The following is a 21,139-nucleotide window of genomic DNA, read 5'->3' as shown; positions in this document are numbered from 1 at the left end:
AAGCCCTTCTGCAGTAAGGCCAAAGCATATCAGTTGGATGGAAGAGGATTTTTAAAATAAAATTTAAGCTATTATTGAGGTATACTTAGATAATTCTTGTCAATTAATGCTTCTCCATGGTAGTTTTGCAGCACCTGTACCATTGGAAAGGGCCTACCCTCATCACAGTCCCATATGCCTGACACCATTCCCTATAGCCAGTGCCATCGTGGTGGCCTGAGCGCTGCTTTCACGAGGGAACACAACATGGGCTCTGCCTCCTAAGGAGGTTCAGGGTGTTAGTTATTTTATTAATGATGCAGCACCCATCATGTACTGAGGAGGGCGAGCATTTTTACCCTTTCCGACTCTTAAGCTGAATAGTTTCTAGAACGAAAGAATAGTTTGGGTTGGCAGGGACCTTTAAAGGTCACCTAGTCCAACTCCCCTGCAATGAGCAGGGACATCTTCAACTAGATCAGGTTGCTCAGAGACTCGTCCAACCTGACTTGGAATGTTTCCAGGGATGGGGTATCATCCCTGCTTCCACTGCCTGCACATTTCCTTCTTGCCCTTTAGTTTGACCAGCAGGTCTCAACTCAGCCATGCCAGTATCTTGCCTTGCTTTCCTGATTTCTTACACCTGGGGACTGAGAGCTCTTGTGCTCTACACAAAGCATCCTTAAAGATCTGCCAGCTCTGTTCTGTTCCCTTGTCCCTGAGGGCAGTTTCCCAGGGGGTCCTACTGACTAACTCCTTGAAGAGCTGGAATTTTGCTTTCCTAAAATTCAGGGCCCTCACTTTAATCTTTGCCTGACCCACACCCCTCAGGACTGCAAACTCCACCAGTGCATGATCACTGCAGCCCAGGCTGCCTCTGATCTTGACGTCACCAGTTAGCTCACTTGCATTGGTGATCCAGTATTGCCTCTCCTCTGGTGGGGCTGTCTGTTACCTGGCTTAGTAAGTTGTCTTTGATGCACTCCAGTAGTGTCCTGGATTGCCTACAGCTCACCGTGCTGCTTTTCCAGCAGATGTTGGGTTGGTTGAAGTCCCCCAGCAGGACGAGAGCCTGCGAGTGCAATGCCTCCTGTAGCTGGAATAAGAAAGCTTCGTCAATGGGCTCCCCTTGATCGGGCGGCCTGAAGTACACACCAAGTGGTAGTTTGGCCATAGACAACTTGGAACAATGATTTCAAGTCTTGGTGGCTCTAACAGCCTTGGTAGCCTGGTAAAAACTATTAGGGGTAGAGAAGGAGCTCTAAATGACTGCTCTAAACTGCCCCTTTTGGGGCCTAATGGGGCCCTTTCTCACTGCAGAAAAGTTCTAAGATTGCTGGATCATTACTTGTTTTTCTTCCTCTGGTCATCCATTGAGTTGCACACTAAATAGCCTGAAGAGATGCTAAACTGGTCATTCTTCCTTACTAACAGCAACTGTGAAATTCACTGAAAGAAGACTTGTAACAACTGACTTCTAGGGGGTTGCTTTTACCTCAAGAGTGTGTTAACCTAATAACTTCCAGCTGACTGGGCTCTTTACTACAGTTTCCTACTTAAAAGAAATCCCCATTAATTTAGTAATTCTTGTTCATGTTATTAATTAGGAGGGTAGCTCTTGGGGACAAACAGCCTTAGTTTCCCCCACCCCATCTACTAACAGGGGTTGGAAGATAGAGGCTGCTGCCCACAGCTGGTTGCTCCATAACATTGGCTTTAGCATCTGTCACCAACTAAAAGGTAGTAATAATATTTCAAAAAAAAAAAAAAAAAAAAAAAAAAGAGGCAAGCAAGCTGATGGAAAAGGTAATCATAAGAATAAGGACTGCCTTTTCTTATTTAGGGCAAGTTTTTAACACAGTGGGTTTAGCGCAAAGGAACAAAACTTTGTTTCACTAAAGTCAGTGACCTCTACTTTTGGAGGGACTTCCAGTTCCTAAACCAATTATAGAACAGGACAGTATACGGATTCACTTTTATCAGTTATACAACAGTACTGTAAAAAATTTGCAACACCATGTTTTCCCTTCGTCACAACATTTTCAGAAGAAATACATGGTTTGGTTTGGGTTTTTTTCAAAGGTTAATAAGCTCCAGTGAGACTTTTATAAATATGAAAAATATGCTTGCAATTTTGCACACTGATTAGAGATTTTTAATGATGTGTTCTAAATAAACTTCAAAACCTCTGAATTACCGCTACCGAGTGCTACTGCTGCTTCAGCTGCTTATTCCTTACACCTTTGTTCTTATCTGCAAAACAAAGACCAAATTCTGTCAGAGGGCCGTACTTGGCTTACATCCCCCCAGTACTCATTACACTCAAACGTTTGATCGTGGTTTTGTACAGTCACGCTTGTTGGGAGTATTGAAAATAATTACCAAGGTACACGCTCATGTTAATAATGGTGGGAGTTGCTATTTCATAGCAAAACTGCTTTTTGCACAAGACTGCTCCAAAGATGGGAGCATGGTTAGAAATCTGAACAGGAAGGATGTCACGCACCCAAAAAACACAATCCCACAGCTTTTGACAGTACTGGTCAGTACCTCCTTTTGTTCACTGGGTAAGTCAGCTCCCCTCCAGGTATTCGTTTTAATGCAATGTAATCTTTGTGCAGCTCCTCACGCAGTTCCCCTCAGTAGCTAACAATACCAATTCTACCTAGGTTGGGTTGGCCCGTAGTTCCATTCAAAGTATTACAGAATATTGTTTTAGCAAATCTTTCTTCACATGCAAAAGTCTATTGTATTTTCAAGGTGTCACTAAAGATGCCTATACAAAAAACTTGCAATAAGAAAGTTAAGTCTTAATCAAGACACCTGAAAAAAAAAAAAAAAGCTCATTTCAGCAGTCTGTAGGCTGGAATTCTCAGGCTGCCAGGCACAAATACTTTTAAATTAGTTCCCCCACATCTTATCAGCATTCTACTGTATTGTTCTATCTCAAACAACTTATTTTGGTCTGGCCTCAGGGACTACTTAGTTTAAACATAAAGTAAGCCCCCTCTCCTTTCCTCCCAACAGAGTTTCTTAGGAAATCATAACAGTTTAACAACTTTCAACTGTGATTGACACTACTAAGCAAACTTGCTTTTTAAAAATGACATTTCTTTTTTCAAGGTTTCACTAAGCCACTTAATTACCCTTCCTCTTGTTCAGCAAAGCACCTGCACTGGAGCCTCTGGCCAAAGCTTGCTACTAGAGAAAGCAAAGAGAATCCTGCAAAGTAAGTTTGTGAAGGTACCATGTGTACAATAAGTATTTTTCACACACCGCAAATACTAACAGCATAAATTTAATATAAATGTTAATTCAAGTACAGAAGTCAAACACATGATTTCAACATTAAAAATTACAACACTTTAAAACAACGGCTATGTAGCTAATAGCAAATGCAAATAAAATTAAACTGCTATAACTGCACCTAAATTAATTTAATATGCTTATGAAACACATTTAACTAAAGTATGTTATGGACCACAATAGTTGACTGCTTTAAGAAAAATTATTCAACTTTAAATCTTTCCACTGCATCGTTTTCTGTCTACATAATATTCCTTCTTTGACAAACACTTTTCAGATAAAACACCTTACAACCAATACTTGTATAGGTCAGGCCCTTAGACTCGTAATACGTGCCACTTGGCCCATTCCTTAACCAGGAACTGGAACTATATACCAAATTCAAAAAGCTGGATGATCTACTGTATTAGTTTCAGATTTTAAAAAAAAAGAAAAAAAGGCCTTTATTTTTTGTCATTCAATAAATAAAGCACTTTACTGAGAAATGCTGAATAGTCACAATAAAAATAAAGATGGCTCACTCAAAATTAATTACATATACCCGATTGTAAAACTTGAAAACTATTTTCAATTCAATGCTACTATGTTTTTTTAAGAAGAACATGGCCTGATTAGAAAGTAAGCTGCTGTTCAACATAGATACCACGAGCAAGTAGAAGTGCTGGTTACGAGGGATAGCCTGGGTAAGAGTAAGGCTTCTGTGAACATGGAAGCACACACGTGTTCCAGCAAAGAGGTGCTAACAACAGGAAATGCAACTTAGCGACCTGTACATAAAAGTACATGTAATTTGTATGTGTCAAGATTCTTTTTTTTGCCCATTTTTGTCTCAAAGAATTATCTAAGGTATTGAACCCCAACGTTATGACTACAGCAATATATCTCATGTAGCCTGATGGTAGATAGACATAAAGCCCTTCAAGATACCACTCCTTCATTGATGTAATGCTATACGAGAAGCAAAGATTTTATTGGACGTGTTCTTCCTATAAAAATTTGCATCAAGTTACAGAAACAAATCTGAGTCTGGGATTTAAGTTTCGTATTATGTATGTTTATATATGAAAAGGCAGGGTTGCCAAGGTGGTGTAGTTTTGGTTTGGGTTTGTGTTGTTTCTTGGGTTTTTTTAAATGTTTGCTTAAGATTTATTACTTACAACAGAAGCTGTAAAAATTCTGCATGAAACTCAAAATACAGGAGTAGGAATTGTAGCAAATCATTTCAACACTAAAAATAAGCTATTGTTGTATAAACTATTACAGGTACTAAAAGTCTTTTAACAAAATTATCTTTTCAAAACAAGTTTAATCAAGCTAACCAAAACATTTAACATTCAATTTCACTAATCTTTAACATTAAATGCTTAATACATGCATACGCTTTGAAGAATTATTCATCAATAAACATGCAATGTGAATTTCCGGTAATTATCTATCAGTGTGGTGTTCTTTTTTCTTTCATGGCAAAATCCAAAGCAACAAATCCCAAACTTTTCTTCTTCACAGCAATTCAAGCCAAGTAGGGTGTACAGTGGGCTGCAGAAAAAGAGGGGGAAGGGGGAAAGAAAATTACTTTTGATTTCAGCAAGCATACTGCATTACCTATTCCAAGATGGACTTAACGACTAAGGAACTTAAGATAATGGTGTAATGAAAGCAGTCACAGTGTTATGCCGATGCTGCATTCTCCCCTTTCTTCTGCACCCCTAATACTAACTCAAATCATTAAGAAATTATTTAGTCAACAGTTCAAGCAAGATCAGAAAGGACCAAGTAAAAAAGAGAAATAAAAAATGAGAACTTACTAATCTAGGTTTTTTCCTAACTTATACTTTTAAAAAAAACATTCTTCAGTACTGAACGTAAGAATTTTCTCAGCCTATATATGTATTTTTAACCAAATTTTACAATAACAACCCTTTGTTTCACCTCCACTGAACAAAAGTATTAATGAAGACAACTTCAATGTACATATTAGATCACTGTTCTGAGTTGTATTAATTTGTCACATATATCATATGTATCATAGCAGCAGTCTTTCCTTTTGCATATTTAACACTTTAGATTGGGGTGTATTATTAACTAAGTACCAAGGTCTGCCAGATACATACTGCATAAAAAAAACCCAACTTCATTGGGATCATCAATAGACTAGGAAAGGGCACTAAATTCAGTCTTGTTTTGAAGTGACTGACTCTACTGAAGTCAGTCAAGTTATTTCATGGATAAACACACTCCACCATTGTAACAGCTTTCTTACTAATTTTTTTTTTGCCAAGTTCTCCTACACAAGCCCAGATTTAAAAAATTATGTTCCCTGTCCGTAAGCAGCAGCAACAGAAAAATAACTGAATCTTCAGGACAAATCCTGGGTGACTCAGATTAGAAGCTTTGAGCAGTAAAGTTAACACCAAGCATGGATTTAATGCTATTTTCAAACTGCCTTATAAGCTTTTAAAAACCAATCTCACTACATTCTGAGATGGTAATCCTCATTTTAAAAAAATGAAAGAGGCCTCAGAAGTGACAGACATCCACGCCTAAATTCATCTTCAACAGCATATTTGAAAAAAAAGAGAACATTTACCCTTGTGGGATAAAATGCAGAAAGTTAAAAATTACATTTTTTGTAATTAAGAGGAGGAGACATTAGTGTTCCTCTTTTACGTGAAACTGACTACCCAAAGAAATAGTCCAAGTCACCAGTGTAGTAACAACTCTGCTCCTGAAAAAAAATTTAAACCTAAGCTGGAAATGCAAATAATTCAGAAGTGACTGAAAAATGACTCAGAGTCATTCTAGGAGTAAAAATCATAACCTTCCTTTGGGCTGCACAATCCATGCAAACATCAGACTGGGTGATCCATCAGCAGGTCTACAGCAGTAGAGCTATAGTCTCATTTGAAGAAAAAATGGACAGAGCATTTCTACAAGCCTTCTCAGAGGTGTGTATGTGGACAAATAACCTTGAGACCAACTTCTCTAGCGAACAGTCCAACCAGTGCAACTAAGACAATGTCTTTTAGGGGGGAAAAAACCTGCACCAAACACAATCCTGGGAGCTTCACTCACCTCTACTATCGCACTAGGCTGCATTCAGGGACAGCAAAGTTATATATGCTTGCTCAGGGGCTGTGACAAAAACCATTATGTATAAGTCATCTGATAAATATTTAAGACTTTTAAATTCATACTGTTAAGGAATATCTTATACTATATTCTGAGCTTTGCTAAAAATCACTGAAAAAAACCCCACCAACCAACCACCACCACTTCTCATCTGTATTTGCTAAAGCAAGCCAGCAATTTCTGTAGTTTTTTAAAAACCTCACATTTTGTACCAGGCTGCTGCTTGTTCCAACAGCAATACAGTTAATTTAGATAAAGCAAACCAAGGCAATGTTGAAGTAAAGAAAATCCCTACAACTAAACAGTAAAATAAAAACATTTCACTTGAACTGTGATACCTTTAAGTTTAATGTCCAAAATCTAGGACAGCAGTCTACTGCTACATTTGTTCTGAGACCCAGATGCTGAGTACAGACTCTTCAACTAGTTTATACAACTGTTATCCTTGACTTGTAAATTGCTACTGCATGCAGTATTTAAGAAGCTTAAACAAGTGAATTCAGAGTAGTAAGTTATAATGCTTGTTCCACCTGTTTCAGTAGTTTCCTACATACATTCTATGTGGCGAACTGAAATTGAACTGTTATTTATGTGCTACAGTTAGTTACTAAATGCTTTTCCTTGATTCAGAAATTTATCAGTATATTTTTATTTTAAATACTTTTTGTTAAATACTTTTAAATACTCTCTTCTACCTAAAAATTAATTTCTTAAATTGTGTCTCAGTGAGATAGCACATGGAATAGGCATGTGTGAGTGAACAAAGTACACCCTGTTGCGGAACACAAGCCTCAAGCCTGGCAGTTCCCTGAAACAGAGGAAACTTTGCCGATACTTCTTCCTGTCTTCTCCACCACCCTCAAGCCAGACTCAGTAGGGAGAGAACTCCCTAGAACTCATCCTTTGCTACAGAGGGTGTTATCTCACGGACTAGAAAGATGTTCTGACATCTTCTGCTATTTCCTTAAACCAGTGGAATTTCACCAGCAGTAAGTGAAAACAAAAAAACCCAACCCCCCCAAAAACCACACAGAAAACAAAATAAAAAAAAACCCAACAAAATGAAACAAACAAACAAACACAAAAAAACCCAAACAAAACAATTGTTCTCAGAAGAATGTTTTGCTTTTCCAGGCTTCAGACATTTACTTTCACTAAAGAAAGGGAAGTGGAAAATACCCTACAATTCACAGCACATCTATGCAACTTCAGGTCCTCTTCTGCCTACACCTCGAAATCACCTGGATGAGCCAGCTTGATTCAAGAAGCTACGAAGCTACATTACTGATGCAAAGTGCCTGAACGATAAATAACACCTCACGATAGGCTTTCTACTTTGGGACTGACTCTGCACTAACACTGCTTCTGGACCACAGGTGGAATACGGAGTCTGTGTTACTTAGCACAACTATACAGTCTCCAAATTGGAGCTGCCTCTATCTAGTCAGCCTCCAGAACAAGAGTAGGAAGTCTTACATGGCTTTCTAACTGGATAGCACATTTAACAACCAAGTACCATTTTACAAACACTTAGGTGTTGCGTAACTCCTAAAGATACAGACTTATTTGTGCTGAAATTCTATTCAAATTAATGGAAAATTTAATAATTGCTTCTATGGGGCATTCAGGTTTTTTCATATTTTGTTTGCCCCCCCGCCCAAACATTCACCTTCTTCTAGAACTTTAACGTGTAGCTCTGCTCTCCTTCTCACAAATGGACATCCATATAAATATATTTCCATATATTTAAAGAAGCCTGAGGTTTTTTTACTTCCTTGATCTGTTAATGATTTATCTAGTAACATTAAAATATAGCTTATTCATCTTTCAGTGAAATCATAGCTTTCTATATTTTCTCCAAGCATTGTTTTCAAAATATTCAAGTGACACCAAGTGGTAAATTGTTGTACTGCTGTCTGTTCAGGACTACTGTATCCAGTAACAACCAAGTACTCTGTTATATGAAAGTAAATATATAAATATGTATCATCAAAAAAAGCCAAGAGTGCTTTAAGATTATTAATCATAACAGTCCAATTTTAAAATTCTATCAAAGCAGCTGTTTCTCATTCACCTACTTCTTAGTCTGCTTGCATGCTTTAAAAAGAAAAAAAAACTATACACATCATCAAAAGTTAAGTGGGCAAAAAACTGAGGTTCCTGTAAGAGAAGTTACTTACAAGCAGGAATTATTCCCTGTGCCATCTTTGTACACTCCTGCTTATAGTATGTTGCTTCCAGGAAGAAACTCACTCAAGACTTTTCTCAAAATCACTGCAACTTGTAAAAAAAAAAAAAAATCCCCCCCCAATAAACCCACAACACATACATCCATGCAGCATCATTCAACATACCAAACCATACGACACTTCAGTGAGAAGGAGGGATTCTTTGTTGCATCTAGCAACTCTCTTTTAGCTTCAGATGTTTCTTTCAACATAGCATATGTAGTAAGTTGGAAGAAAAACAACTTCTGTAGATTAGATAGGCAAAATAAATTCTATTCCTAGAGTCCTTAAGGCTATGTTTCAGTATCACAACAATGCCAACATCAAAAAGAGGGTTTTTATCAACACGAAAGAGGTGTATCTTTCAAAAGGGGGGGGGAAGGGGGGGAAATAAAGAAGAGGGGAATAGAGGAGAACAGAAGAGTCTTTCTTAAAGCATTCCTCAGGAACAGAAGCAGTCATGACTAACACAGAAGTCCACTTACCCTTTAAGTTACTATTTGTTTCCATTTCCCTGAAAATTTAGTCTCACTGGGCCAAAATTATTAAATAAAAACATTTTAATAAATACTTCTTTATCTATTCTCTTTTCTCCTCCTTCCATTCCTAAAGCAAAATCAAGTTTTAAATCTGTTTTAAATGCAGTCCTGGGCCCTGTATGCATGCACAACTAATCAGAAAAGGATTATTTACTGTATTCTACAATCTCAATGTGTTTCTATTCAGAGCTGCGCTATACAGGATCACCATGTCTGATGCCTCAGACAACTGCCTGGCCCACTTACAGTAGGCACTATCCACAGAGGGTGCCACTCCTGATTTCAAGCCTGGAAGTCCATGGCTTAAGAAGGCCGATATTCTAAACTAGAATGTAAAAAACCACAGCCGTTTATTAATAAACTGAAACAATAGTAATTGAAGCACCTCCTCTTCAAACTTCCTAAATATTATAAGAAGCTTGGAAAGAACTCGCCTACTACTCCAAAAACCAAAACACTGCCTCCCAAACTCCTCTAGCATTGCTCCAATTCTGAATAAAAACCAAAACTAAACAAAACAACCAACAAAAAAAAAACCCACAACTCAAAACACCCTCAACTTTCTACACACAATTAGACAAGAAACTAGTTTGTATTATTTGAACAAGCCTATTATCTCCAACGTAATTCTTCACAGAAATAAGTCTACACAGGAGAAAAAAAAAAAAAAAAAAAAAAAAGCCCCCAAACCTCTGGCTCTAGGATTCATTAGAAACAGTTTTTTTGTAATGACATAAAAATATTTATGTTCTACAAAAAGACTAGCAAGAGTTCATTTCATGATACAGAACCTACTGATCTAGTCATGCTGAAAGAAATAAGGCAACAAATACACAAGAACGCTACTCTGCAGATCAGAAAAATTACATGATGGTTCATAATAATTGCAAAATTATAAAGATCAGTCCTATCTCATCTTCAAATATACCAGGAGGTAAAGGCCAGAAAGAGAAAAAGAGCTGACTAAGCAGAAGAGAAACTGTACAAAAAATCAAGTGGAATAAATTAAACAAAGCTTTGCCTGGAATTATGAGGAGTTTTCAAACCATTGCCGTATGGCTCTGTAATAGCCTTCAAATCTGAGTACCGAAGAGCCATAATTCTCATTTCTTTGAGGATGAAGTTTGATCAGATGACGACTACAATTACTAATGAAACAACCTGGCACTAGAAAGCAGTTCTGTGTTCTGAATGCTGTCTGCTGAATGTTCTGAAAAATGCAGGGCAGGAACTCAATAGCAAAAGTGTTACGTTTTATATTATTTATGTATTTCACTTTACAGAGCAACAGGGATAACACTGTCAGAACTGCAGTGATCTGTCTTCTCAGTTATGAAAAGAACAGATTTTATGATAGCTTTTTGTAATATAAAAACTTTCCTTTTCTAGTAGTTGCATTCTGACTTTAAGAAATGGAATATATATAAATGAAGATGCTAGACTTAGAAAGTAATTAAGAATAACCGTATCCTTATTTTCTCCCATTTTCTGGTTAAAAAAAAAAAACAAAACACACCACTAAATGACAACACTCTTTACCCAAAGGTAATACATGTAAAGCCATGTAATGATATTCTGCTATAGCCTTAAGAATGTCCATAAAGAGGAATCAAAAAAGCTTCCCAAAACTACTTGTTTACCTGAATATTGATTTACGACTTCTGTTTTCCTTATTCATAATAAATTGAGAACACAGACAGCCTTTCAAATAAATTTTCGGCACCACAATCATCATCACATAGATGACCTTATACCCAAGTCACTTAACATGTCATCTAGTTCTTCCTTATAAATCATTACAGTAGACAAACTTAAGCAAGAATGACCCTAGCACTGCACTGTATAGATGTTTACACAGTGTTTCTTCAGTGCTCTCACCTGATGGTCCAGATTCAGCTGACTATACAACAAAGAATTCTTCTGTAGACTAACTTTTACTTTAAATAAAGATACATACTCAAGCAAAGATATGCACACAAAGTACAATTTTAAAGTAACTTTTCTAGCTTCAGTTCTGAAGAACTAATTGAAAGCGTTTATGCTTACCTAGATGTAGAAGTGTGAACTGTGCTGCCAACTCCTTTGCACCTTCTACTGTTGTACAGAGTTTGTCTGGCATGAAATAACTCTGGGAGCCATCCGCAATGCTAGGAATAAGCACCTTGTACACCAACAGTATTTTCCCATCCTGACTTGTGGTCGAATACAAGTAGTATTCTGGTGGTGCCCAGTTATTTTTATTGCAAAAATAATCCAGATGCATTGCTGCAGAACTGAAGTGACTGGATTTTAAAGAATACATGCTAATTGGAGTAAGCTTTATTCCTGGAAAAAAAGGATATGTACATCTTTCAACTTCAGGAGGGCCTGGGCTCTGCTGACCATTAAGACGAACTGAAAGACTTGCTGTCCTCCCTAAGGATTTTTGATGACCATCTTCTTTGTTAGGAAACCCTAAAAGATTTTCAGAACTGGGACTTATCTGACCATTGAAATGTTGCTTCCAAGTACCTTCTTTGTTAACTGGCTTTGCCAGTGTTACCTCAATACTAGCTCCATCAATGCACTTTCCATTCATTACAGACATAGCAGCAATTGCATCGTCTCGGTGGAAAAAATGAACAAATGCATAGTCTCTCAGCTTCTTTACGCGTTCAACTACACCTGGCTTGAACTTGTTGAATTCAGCTTTAATTGTGTCCTCTGTAGTAGATATCATTAAATTTCTTACATATAATACTTTCACTCTCTGCATTGTTTCTTCATCAACTTCTTTCTCTGGGTCTGCCCAGTCTACTTGAATAGTATGACCCCAGAGTTGGAACGTTCCTACAGCAAAAGAAGCACTACATAAATAAGCAATATGCAAATGAAAACAAAATCATTCTTATCAACTACCTCCAGAAAAAAGAAAACATGAGGTATGCCACATCAAACAGTGTTTTTCGTTGCCTGCATCCACTTAAGCAAAATACGTACAATATTACTACTTGAAATTATTAAAGAAAGACTGCAAAAATTCAAAATGTTCTATCTGTACCCTTTGGGTTAATTAAGCACCACAAGCTGTCAAAACACAGACTTTTTGATTTTGTGACATGCATATACACCATAAGCAACATATTATTTTACTTGCTAGTAAACACAGCCTCTTCAATAACATTACCACCTTAAAAAGTAAGGTTAACACCTGGAAAAAGCACAAGCCCGTTGCAGCAGACACCAAAACCTTAAACTAAAAGCAAACAAACAAACAAACACACCCCACTTTGTTACTCATTTCAAGCCACCATTCTGAGTATCACATAACCAGTTTATTCTGCATTCAGTGATCCAGCTGTACTTCTCCCATTACTTTGCAAGGCCTATATAAGTTTTAGGTAACACTCTTCCTTAACACGGTCAGTGACTAACACAAGACTTGCCTAAATCTTAGCCTTAATAAATACAGGGAGTTTTGTCATTCATTTCAGCAAGGCCAATGCTGTATTATCTGTTTTAATTACTTGCTTCTCCGACTGTATTGTTTCATTTTCTCCCTAATTAATCTCTCTTCCTTTCTCTTTCAGAATTTTCTTTTTTAACTGTACCTTTACTTTACCTCTTTCAATATACGTAATCCCTTCAACTTTCCCTCCCTCAAAAGGTATAAAAAGGTGCAAAGAAAAAAAACGTCTTCTACTTGTTAAACTCTTAAAAATATTTTCTAGTAGAAAATCAAAGACCTACTTTCGAACATTTTTAAAATATGAAACATCAATAATGTTATGACACTCAAAGAAAATAAGGGACACATTCCAAGCATTATATTTTTTAAGCTCAGCTTTATGAGAACTCATGTGCAGGGACTAGTGCATGCAAATGAAAACTGGATGTGTGCCCAAGCAAATACGTATCTTGGTGTAAATTACAGCAACTTGTGTTTATGAAACAGATGTCTGTTCTTTCATTCTCAGAACTGCTTAAATTTCAGCTTCTTTAAAAACAAAACAAAACAACAAAAAAACAACCTAAAGAAAAAAACCCTGATTCATGAACCAAAGGAAAAAAAATCCTCTTGAGCTGAAAGGCACTACTGCAGTTTTGTAACTCTCAAAATACCTTAAAGGAAAACAGGGATGATCCATCACCCCACCTCCTGAAAAATGAAGACAGATACTCCCCAAAAACCTCAATTTAATTACAAACAGGTTTACCTGGGATTAGCCGCCTTCTAGCCATCGCAGCTGCTCTGTGAGATTCATATTCTACAAAAGCAAAGCCACGATTTTTAGTTTTGTCAGTGGCATTTGGATAAACAATGACATCCACCACTCCTTCTGTAACTTTTTTCATTTCATTCAGTATTTCTTCTTTCTTCTTTTCTTTTGGAATTGCTCCAATAAATAGTCTGCAGTTGTCCAAGCTTACACAGACACCAATAAATTTCCCTGGACGAATTTCGTAATTATTTAGAATCTTGATGGCTAGCTGGGCTTCCTCTTTAGTAGTGTACATCACAAAAGCATAGCCTCGATTCTCACCACTGAATTCCATCATCAGCCTGAACTCGTAGATCTTCCCAGCTCTCTCGAAAACAGGAACTAATTCATCTTCATACATATCACGAGGAATCTTACCCACAAAAACTTCACATCCACGAGGTGGTGGAGGACCTTCCCAACCTTAAAATAAATTGTCCAACAACAATCTTAGTACAAATGCCAGACAGGAACACTTTCCCCTGTCCCCCTGATTTGCAGGTGGGAGTTATGCATTTATTTTTAGTCTCGATTTAAAAGTAGCATATTCCCATCTATTATTTCTTATTTCTATGTTTAAATAAAAAATGGCATAAGACTACAACTTGTATTTCTTTTAATTCTTTTCATTTCTTTTAATTACTGTTGACAAGTTAAAACAAGAATATAATTAATTATTTTACTTTGGCTTAAAGTTCAGAATAAATTATATTTAGGTGATTTTGTAATTAACTTAAAACTTTTTCCTTCATGTATCATCAAAGAGCATGCAATTGACTCATGAAAAAAAAAATTTAACAGAATTGGGAAATCTTTGTCTTCTCAGAGAAGACATTTTCATCTATAAGCTGTACTCTAAGAACTACATGGTACACATGGAAGCTACCAAGGCATCAGAACTGACATGTATTTGGAGCCATACTGCCATGGCTTATCTAGGAAAAAGCTTGATTCTGTTCCACACGACATTTAACATCTTTATCGTTTTCAACTTTATACACATTTATGACCACTTCAACTGAGGTCTGACAGGACATGGCAAGCAACACAGTTTGCAAGCTCGTACTGCCATCACTCACATCATGGCAGTCAGTTACCCACATAAAAACGTATAAATAGACAGTACCCACTTAGGAGCTCCAAAGACAAAAGCAACTGCACACCTTGATCAGGAAAAAAGGTAGGAGGCTATGCTTGACTGTGTAGGAAAGTACTGAAATTAAATAACAATATTAATTTATTAACTAGACAAACTTTTCCATCATCCTTGGCCTGGTAGCTGATTAAACAGTGATTCTCAGTAAGTAAAAGCCATCTACCATTCAAAAAGGCGACCTTCTAATTTTAAAGCTGCATACTAACTTAGTATTACAGCACATTACAGCCAACTGGGAGTAAGCTGTGACTCCTGACTTAAAGGAAACCTGGTCTGTGACACACTTGCCAATGAGCGACATGTATTTATCAGAGCAAACATGGAAACTGTTAATCAGAAGGACCATTCTTCAAGTAGTTACCAACTGACCAGAGAGTTTCCTTGACTAGGTTCTTGATTTATCACTGGACGACAGATTATGGGATTCTCTTTTTTGCAGCAGTTCAAGTCATCAAACTTCAATCAACATTATAATTATAATCCTCCCACTGTTAATGAGTTCCATGCTATCTCAAGTTTTCTTCCATGCAATCCTAATAATCTCAAATTTTCTTTCATGTCATTCTAATGACTAGCATACATAATGACATCATTACATCTGCAGCAACCAAAGCAGAGGACCCAAATAAAGTAATGACAATTGGCTTTAACCTTTTTTTTTTTTCCACACACACACTCCACAGATACACGTTCCACATGTGGCATAAGCTGAACAAGAACTGTGCTGCTGGTAATCGAGGTGGAAAAAAATATATAATTTTTAGGATAATTTAGAGCCAGATGAGCTGCTTGCTCTGGATAACGTGCCAGTCGGATAAACAAGACGGTAGCAGGAAAACAGAAATGACAGGGAGACTATCCCCTTTGGCAGCAACACAAGCTTATGGAAACCACATCTTAAACAAGCAAAATTCACAGTGAAACTCCTCATTCATAAACAGTTATTGTACTTTCTTACAAGCCATCTCAAACATTCAAGTCTTATCTGGCCTAGAAAACCATTTTAGTAACTTAGGGTAATTTCCAGCCTAAGCAAGTATGAAAATAGATGAAGATTTAAAGGAGAGGTATATAAGTACTGTCAATGCACAGTTTTACGGAAGATGCACCTTGTCAAACACATCTAGTTTCAGAAAAGATTAACAAATTTCATTAATAAAAGTAACTTTGCTAAACAAATACACTTAATACCACCTAATGTTCTAATTAAAAATCATAATTATGATGCAAAAATTGTATTAAATATTTTAAGAACAGGCTGAGCTCTAAGAAAGTAGTCAGTGATGCCCTGCAGTTCTTCTTCCAGTGTCATTTTCAAAATAATTTTACAGATTTCCATTTGCCTATTTTATATAGGCTAGTAAAAATATGTACGTAATTTTAGACAGGAAAAACTTCCAAAGAGAAATAATTTTGATGCAGCTGTATCTTAAACTACATAAAGCAATGAGCTACATGGTTCAAACTTACAAGCATGACTTATAAAGATGTGGGATCATGGACCACAAGTAAGAATGAACTGAAACAGCAGCACAAAGAGTCTTCCTTCTTTCTGCTTGTGTAAGTGCATAATCTGACTCAAAAAGTGTTACTGTATTTCATGTGGTACAACCAGGACTAATGGCAAAATTCTCGTACGTTGCTGATGTCAACAACAACACTGGAGAAATTATTCAAAGTAAAAGAACTGCTTCATAAATATTTAAAGCATTTGATTCATTTCATCAGAACACCACGAAATGTTAAGATAAAGGTAACTGATACAGCATTATTACAGAGAATTACAGGGACTAGGTATTTCATCAAGATTTGAAAAAAAACTATTTCAGACTAGAAATAAAGCCCAAATCCAGCAGGAAAGATGCTAACCATTTTAACAAGCTAAGCATAGGAGTGGATAATCCCACCTTTCAGAGTTCTCAAAATCAAACTTTTCTGAAAATGTTCTTTAGCAAAAAAAAGTCATCGGGCTTTACACAATAATAACTAAGCAGGTAGTAAATGTGTAAGATACACAGGAGTTCAAACTAAATGATCTAGAAGCTACTCATTTTCTTGACGTATTCTTAAGAAGAACAAAATGACATTTTGGTAGGGTAAAAAAGCCCTACATAAGTTTTAACTCTTGAATAGGGTAATAAAAAAGTTAATTAGGAAAAAATGTATACCTACTGAACTATTCCTCCTCTGTTCAAATGTCTTCACTCACAACAGTAACAAATTCAATCATTTGGGTTTCATCCATTTATTTCACAAACTTTCCGCTTTTGCAGCACAAAATAAACCCATTAGTTTCCAGCATTCGTGTAAGCATGCACTAAAGTTGAATGATCTTACAACATCTTCAAACAAAAACGCCCTTTATCAGTCCTACTTAAAACTAAGAGCCATTTAAACTTATTTTGGAAAGCAAATTTAAAGTGCTGAACAAAAGCTTTTCCTTGCACTATCTGTGAGCATTACTTGTTTGCTGTAAACCAAGTCTGCAGTAGCAGTTTCAGCAAAACTACTTTAGCAGGGGACAGGGCTATTTCAAGATATTTATAATTGCTAAGTTACTTGATCGCAGTATTGGACACGTTTTTGAAACAGCATTTAATACACCAGAAAAAAAAAGTCTTCCAATGCAGTAACATCCTGAAAATTGTTTACTAAATCCAGTAGCCCCTCTTTCTAAATTGCAATCTACATAGTCCATATACTGCAGGACTTATATGGGGTTTTTTTGTCACTTACTTTAGTGGAAATATAATTGGGCATATAAAAAAAAATAATTTAGTGACAAACTTTGTTTTCACTGCAGCAGTAACTGTCCAGTTCAAGTTTGTAGGTATCCTGTTTGCCCGTAACAATAGATCCCAAACTGCCATAAATTAAACAATAAAATGACTGTAGTTTTTACAGCATCAATATATTCTGTGGGATTTTTATCAACTGTTATTTTCTGTTTACACATACTCAACAATTTCTGTTTTCTAGTGTATTAAGTAAAAGAACAGTAACACATGAATAATAAACTCATAAACTCTAACTTTTGTACTTCACTGTTAAAAACACATCCAATGAATAATAAAAGCTCCAGAAACTCAGCATTTATTAATTTTTCTTCTCAGAATGAAGGCAGGGGGGTAGGTTATGTTAGATATGGAGAACAGATTAGTCAACTCTGAAAACAAAATGAGTTAGATTATCTTCACTGGTACTACCTCATAGAACAGAAGTTTGTAAAAAAAATGCTTTGGCCAATGCAAGTGACAAGACAAGAAATGAAGTAGGTTATGCCTGCTGTCACCAACTTGTTTGTCCCTTCTGTGCTACTAAACGTTTTCAAGCATGTTCTCAGTCATATGGAACACATGTAGTATTTTCAACTCTACATTTGTTTTGCTACCTGTCCACTTTAGTTGCTTTTGAAGCCGTGACTTCTTAAATCCACCGAGAGCAAATGTTCAACAAAGTCTAGCACAAAAGATCTTAAACTGCTGGAAACTGTAAAGCATACCAAGACCCTGTATGTGTTGTGTTTCCTACAGCCCTTCCCTAAGCATCTACTGCTGGTCACTGTCAAGATACAGGACATGAGGCTACACAAATTTTCAGTCTGATTCAGTATAGCTCTCCTTACAGAAAATAAACTCCAACTTCTTAATCTCAAAAGAAATGCTTACCTGGTGGAGGACCACCAAATTTTCTTTGCCCATTTTCTTGAACCATGCTGTATCCAGTCTTCTCCATCAGGGCTAGTAAAGCAGCCTCATTCTGAGTGCCACTTCGGATTTTGCCACATCCATTTTGTGCTGCTTTATTTTCCTCATGCATATCTCCAATACCTTCAACAGAACATTGCAGATATTTCAATTCAGATAGTTCTAAGTTGTTATATGCATACAGAAGCTACCAAAGCAGAGAAAAATAACTTATGCTATACCAACCTAGCTACTGTGACTTTGTTTAGCATAAGGTTTCAATCCTACCTCCAACTACTGTCATCTATATATTTGCTTTCAAAACATTGTTCTGTAGCAGTGATAATCTTGAACTTTAACCAGCAACTACATATTCTATATGCAAACTTTCCTAAGTGGTGTCACAACTTCTAAGTATGCTGCCCTTCAGGAAGAATAATGAATTCTTTCATAAATCATGTTATCAGTTGTGTAGAGACCTATATGCCACTCAAAGTGACAAGTTTCACTTTCTTATTACTACATTTTATAGAAATACCAATGATTTTAAAACTGTATTTTAGTACAAACATGCTTAAGAAATACATCAAGTCCATGCCTAATTAATCCAAAGAATTCAAAGAATTTAGGAACAAAAGTAATCTAATTAAAACCAATATGTAATAAAACTAGGCAGAACTGTCTGGCAAAACTAAGGGGTTGAAATAATTCCATTTCTGGGGCCCTTATTTTCATGCCTTTATCAATTTTCACGCCTTTATCAATTTTCACAATTTCCAAAACTAAAGAATTTGATCAACACAGTTCTTGCTGCTCTACCCACTATTTCCATGGCATGCCAAGATCTCATAGAACAGCTTTAGGTTTCTGTCATCTAGGAGATAGGAAACAAGGTTCCCACCAAGGAACCCATTTGGTAATTACCAACTTTACTAGTCAAGCCCCTAAACAAAATTAACTTTCAAGTCAGATTTTTTTTTCCACTGCCTCTTTTTCCTTCCCTAATTTATATTTTCTTTTCCCAAGATTTTCTGCCTTAAGGTCTACAATAGCTAGACAACCAGCCTTCTTCAACACTTCAATCCTTTGCCCAAATGGTATGTCCAAGTGCTATGCCACGCGTTCTCCAAAAGAAATGATGCCAAGAAAATCATCTCCAAAAAAAATAAGCTACAACTCCTGTTTGTTCTTTAATGTCCCTTATATTTTCAGCTTGCTTTGTCTTCATGATCAGGGTCCAATAAATAACATCGTGACATCTCAGCAGTTTATTGTTTTCAAGAAAAAGTTAAAACCACCTTCAATTTCACACAGATATTTCTTGTCAACACACTATTATTTGCTGAACAATGAGGCTTCCTAGTTAAGGCCTCCATCAATAAAATATCTTGAAAGTGGAGAATAAAGTAAACTAAACCAAGGAAAATAAGGAGTGCATAAGCATTCACGTGTCCGTCTCTTCCTTAGACTTCCACTACTCAAGGTCCCAAGAAGCAAATTATCTCAAACACTGCAGTAAACTCAAACTTTTCACGCTGAACTGAACACCGCCAAAAGCGAGGGAAGAGTTCAAAAACAGTTAGAATTACACCCTTTTTCCACAGTCTGAAGATGATGCCTTCTCCTCTTCAGCTTATCACTTCTGGTGCTTTTGTACTAACTAAACTATTATTTTTAGCTCGATTATCCAAATGAGCACCATTATCTACAGATTATCTATGTTGCTTGACAGATGGCTATGTAACTCCCTACCACTAGCAGAAACAAGAATTAGCAAAAATAAAGCCATACATAGTGGTTAATGTAGCCAATGTTATCCCACTTATCTTTATATATAAAAGTTTTCAGATGATTGCTGGTCACACTCAGCAAGCTTTTGCCTCCATAGGCAAAACATTAATCATCCCCATGGTTGCTATTATTCCTTGTTTCATTCCTCACTTACGCATTTCACTGAAACCAAAACAGTATCTCAAATTAAAATGATCTTGCATAAATTGAAGTTTTTCAAAAGATTATACACTGTATTCATGGAGTGATTAAGCCCCTTCCACTGCCTCATTTACGCATGTTACGCAATGGTATTACTGTCCAGAAGTGGATGTCATCCCCCCAGCAACAGCTTAGTCATTTCAAATGTGCTTTGAATCAAAGTAATAATGAAACTATTTTTCAGTGCATTCTTCTCACAACAACCTTCTTATGACATAAGAGACTTTACACATCCCTTAGAGTGGTGATAGAGTGGTGATAGAATAAATACAACCACAATTTTTTCCATCCTAGAAAAACACGACTTTTGGTGGAGATAAATATATCTTGTCTTTTCTATCAAGCTGGTATTCGTTTTGGGGCAGGAACCCATGCAACCAACCACTCTGCAGAAGTTAAGTTTATACGATACCCATTACTGGTCATTAAAAAAGCCGATACCCAAACAACTCCTGGCTTCATCAAAATGAGATCCCAGATAGAAAGCTGGTTAGAACACAAAAAAATCCCTGACAGAGAACCGCAGTAACGTCAAGACTCCTGTCTGCTACAAATGCTGTCCCACGTCCCTCCAGCAAGCGAACTACATTTACTGTTTCACAGCCTACAAGCTGCATGGAGATGCCATAATCGGCAAATCTCTGAGCAATTTCAGGCCTAACAAGGTATGGGTACAGACAACAAAAAAGTCGGGGCAAGGGAGGGATAAACTAATTTTCCGATTGTCTCAATGCGTTCAAACATCCAGCCAAGAACGTTATCTGTAAGAGCAGCAAGGGGCCACCAGATTAAAATCGTGGGAGTCAATGAGGGCGCCCACAGCACTCCCAGAGAAGTGAAGAGGCACTGAGGAGTTAGGACAAGAGGCCAGTGGAGGAAGGAA

General features: G+C 36.8%; 1 protein-coding gene across 1 annotated transcript in view; it reads right to left on the bottom strand.

The window, feature by feature from the left end:
- The window catches only part of RBM46 (RNA binding motif protein 46), a 29,696-nt gene extending 11,299 nt beyond the window's left edge, over nt 1–18,397 (bottom strand). The window contains 7 exon segments of the mRNA XM_009893768.1: nt 3,827–3,905; nt 3,907–4,052; nt 4,802–4,821; nt 6,358–6,417; nt 11,228–12,010; nt 13,378–13,845; nt 18,247–18,397. Of these exon segments, the coding sequence (XP_009892070.1) occupies nt 3,827–3,905; nt 3,907–4,052; nt 4,802–4,821; nt 6,358–6,417; nt 11,228–12,010; nt 13,378–13,845; nt 18,247–18,397 (1,707 nt within the window).
- Nucleotides 18,398–21,139: the final 2,742 nt, after the last annotated feature.

Source organism: Charadrius vociferus, unplaced genomic scaffold, assembly GCF_000708025.1.
Source record: "Charadrius vociferus isolate BGI_N301 unplaced genomic scaffold, ASM70802v2 scaffold59, whole genome shotgun sequence".
Taxonomy (NCBI): domain Eukaryota; kingdom Metazoa; phylum Chordata; class Aves; order Charadriiformes; family Charadriidae; genus Charadrius; species Charadrius vociferus.
The sequence above is the reverse complement of the archived record's forward strand: the minus strand, read 5'-3'. Positions and strand labels throughout refer to the sequence as shown.